General features: G+C 34.4%; 1 protein-coding gene across 1 annotated transcript in view; it reads left to right on the top strand.

Moving 5' to 3' along the window:
* Positions 1-3,581, top strand: part of LOC103605231 (vacuolar protein sorting-associated protein 13C-like) — a gene marked incomplete at its 3' end in the record, with an annotated part of 138,950 nt that overhangs the window by 94,228 nt on the left and 41,141 nt on the right. Inside the window, exons 19-20 of the mRNA XM_008589816.1 lie at positions 2,566-2,680; positions 3,308-3,444. Coding sequence (XP_008588038.1) covers positions 2,566-2,680; positions 3,308-3,444 — 252 coding nt within the window. The remainder of the gene's footprint in view (positions 1-2,565; positions 2,681-3,307; positions 3,445-3,581) is intronic.

Genomic DNA, 3,581 nt, shown 5'->3' with positions numbered 1-3,581 from the left:
ATAAGATTTATCTGTGCTTATGTTAAATGTAAAAAAATCTAAAAAAAATACTTAAAAAAAAATCATGTGATTATGCCAACTATGCCAAATAGTTACACACTGACTTTCTACTCCATTTCTTTTTTGCTTATTCCCCTTTTCCCTTCAAAGTTTGGAACCAATTCAAGGACTGATGAAAATAATTTTATTAGTGATTAAAAGAATTTTACTTAGATGTTATCAAAATGGTGGCTCAAGTTCCATATCTGTGGCTTCACTTTATATTCAGTCTGTCTTAACTCTCATCTCAAATTAGCCAGCAGAACGGGCATGGTTCAGTACTCATCACATTACTTGAAGGTTGGTCCCACCCTGTTATTGAGATCCGTGACTTACTTTTACTTTACAGTTTAGAGCTGGATCCACAGTGTGTGGAGTAGGTAGTATATAAAGACTTCAGAACTCATTGTAGTCTCTGATTTTTTTAAAAATTCAATTATGGTAAAATACACATAAAATTTACCACGTTAATCATTTTTATGTGTACAGTTCAGTAATGTTAAGTACATTCACATACAACCAATCTCCAAAACTCTTCATCTTGAGAAATCTGTTTTTTTACATTCAAGCTCTGCTTGTAGATAAGGGCTGAACAGCTTTTCTTCCATTTCTTTTCTAAATTTTAAAGTACAAGGAAATCCAATTACAGTGTAGAGAAGTAGTTTCACCTTCTGACTACATCAGAGACTAAAGCTTGAAGTAATGTCTGTTGACAACCATAAGCGCAGGAACATCTGAATCATGGCCGTTTCAGAAGGGGAAGAGAAAGGAAAAGGAAAACGGGAACAAGACAAGAATGCTCACTCTCACCACTCATATTTAACATAGCATAGGAAGTACTAGCCAGAATAATGAGGCAAGAGACAGAAATAAAGGGCATCCAGCTGGGAAAAGACGAAGTCACACTGTCCCTGTTGACAGAAGATATATAGAAAAACATTAAGACTCTATTAAGAAAACTCTTAGAGGCAATAAATTATTTCAGTAAAGTTTCAGGATACAAAATCAACATGCAAAAATCAGTAGTGTTTTTATACTCTAATAACAAACTAGGAGAAAAAGAAATCAAGAATGAAAGCCCATTTACAATAGTCATCAAAGAAATAAAATACCTAGAAATAAATTTAATCAAGGGGGTGGAAGATCTTTACAACAAGAACTACAAATCACTGTTGAAAGAAATGAGAGGACATAAAAATATGGAAAGACTTTCCATGCTCTTGGATTGGAAGAACTGATATTGTGAAAATGCCCATACTACCCAAGGGAATCTACAGATTCAGTACATTCCCTATCAAAATACCAATGACATTCTTCACAGCAATAGAAAAAATAATTCTAACATTCGTATGGAACAACAGAAGACCCTGAATAGCCAAAGTAATCATGAGCAAAAAACCAAAAAACCAAAAAAAACCACTAAAGCCAGAGGCATCACACTATGTGACTTCAGTTTATACTACAAAGCTATAGTAACCAAAACAGCATGATACTGGCATAAAAACAGACACCCGGACCAATGGAACAGCATAGAGAACCCAGAAATCAACCCACATACTTACAGCTAACTGATCTTTGACAAAGGCACCAAGAACATACATTGGGGGGAAAGAGTGCATCTTCAATAGATGGTGCTTGGAAAACTGGACGTCCATATGTCAAAGAATGAAACTAGACCCATACCTCTCACCATATACCAAATTAAACTCAAAATGGACTAAAGACTTAAAATATAAGACTGGAAAGTACAAAGCTCTTTAAAAGAAAACATAGGAGAAACACTTCAGGAAGTAGAACTGGGCAAAGACTTAATAAAACCCCAAAAGCACAGGCAACAAAAGAAAAAAAAATACACAATTCCTGCACTGCCATGTTTATTGTAGCTCTATTTTCAGTAGCCAAGAGTTGGAAGCAGCCTAAATGTCCATCGACGGATGACGTGATAGGGAAAATGTTATATATGTACACAATGGAATACTATTCTGCCATAAAAAATGAATGAAATTCTGCCATTTGCAGCAACATGGATAAATTAGAAAAATTATGTTAGGTGAAATAATCCAGGCACAGAAAGAGATACTGAATATCTTCACTCATAGTGGGAGCTGAAAAAATGAATAAAAGAAGAAAGAAAGATACAACAATTACAGTAATTTCTTGAACTTTCAAAAGGAGAGAACTGAGGGGGTGCGTAGTGAGAGAGGGGGGGAGGTGGAATTGGTAAAGGGACATGAAAGTCAACTACATTGTATATTGGTAAATTAAAAAATGGAACTGAGGCCAGTAGATGTGGGAAAGGGGGAGGGGGAGTGGGATTTATTGAGAAATTGGTAAAGAGCCACAAATTTTGATTGTATTGTATAATGGTGAATATACTAATTATCCTGATTTGAGCATCATATATTCCACATAGGTATTGATATTCAACACTGTATCCCACAGATATGTACAATCAGTTATGATTCAATAAAAAGAAGGAAGACATTATTATGTATATCTTGGTTATATTCTAAAATTCTTTTATAGAAAACCATCAATGCAGTGGTTGAATTCTTTCAATCAGATAGGGGATTGGATCTTGAGCAAATAACATCAGCTACATTGATGAAGTTGGAAGAAATTAAAGAGAGAACAGCTACAGGTAAAGAACTGATTATGTACATAAGCAGTACCTAAACTTTACAAAGTTTGTCTGTTCTGATGTAAACGTATTTAAGGTAGTATAGATTGCTTTGTTTCTTTGTTTTAATTTCAGGCTGTATTATACAGTGGACACGGCTTACATAAATCCAAATATACTTGCTAGACAGGATGAGAAAGAGAATAATATGGGGTGTAGATTATTCTGCCGGCTATGACATTCAAGAACCTGTGTCCCAGAATGAGCTTGAGATATAAATCTTCCCTCCAGCTCAGTTCTTAAGAAACTGTTAACCCTACTGTGTGTGAATCTAGTTTTAAAGATAATACTTTTGGATAACATGGCCTCTAAACTCAAGCCAACTATCCAGTATATTATAATACACTCTTTCATACCTGGATAAAATACTAGCTATGTTGGGTTTACTCTGCTGTGCTGTGATGTTACTATTTCCCATTGAGTATGTGTAATTTTCACCTTACATGATTAATTGAAAATCTAATTCCTGAGAAGAATTGACTCCTCCGTAATGCTTTCCAAGTAAAATTTTTATTCTAGTTTTAAATAATATGATTACATATTCCAACTTGACCATCTAATCTTTTATTATTTTTTTGCCTTCTTTAGGACTTACACATATTATTGAGACTCGAAATGTCCTTGATTTAAGGATAAATCTGAAGCCTTCTTATCTAATAGTTCCACAGACAGGTTTCTACCACAAAAAGTCAGATCTTCTCATTTTAGATTTTGGTACATTTCAGGTAGGTATATATGCATTTTTGTTTGCCCGTCTTTGACCAGCTTGGTAGCTAGCTTCTGATAATTTGCTTTTTTTTCCCCTCAGAGTTCCCTTAAACTAAACCTGGACTTATTTTTTCTTAGCTTTTAGACAAGTCTA

This window comes from Galeopterus variegatus, unplaced genomic scaffold (genome assembly GCF_000696425.1).
Source record: "Galeopterus variegatus unplaced genomic scaffold, G_variegatus-3.0.2 Scaffold5666, whole genome shotgun sequence".
Classification (NCBI taxonomy): domain Eukaryota; kingdom Metazoa; phylum Chordata; class Mammalia; order Dermoptera; family Cynocephalidae; genus Galeopterus; species Galeopterus variegatus.
The sequence above is the reverse complement of the archived record's forward strand: the minus strand, read 5'-3'. Positions and strand labels throughout refer to the sequence as shown.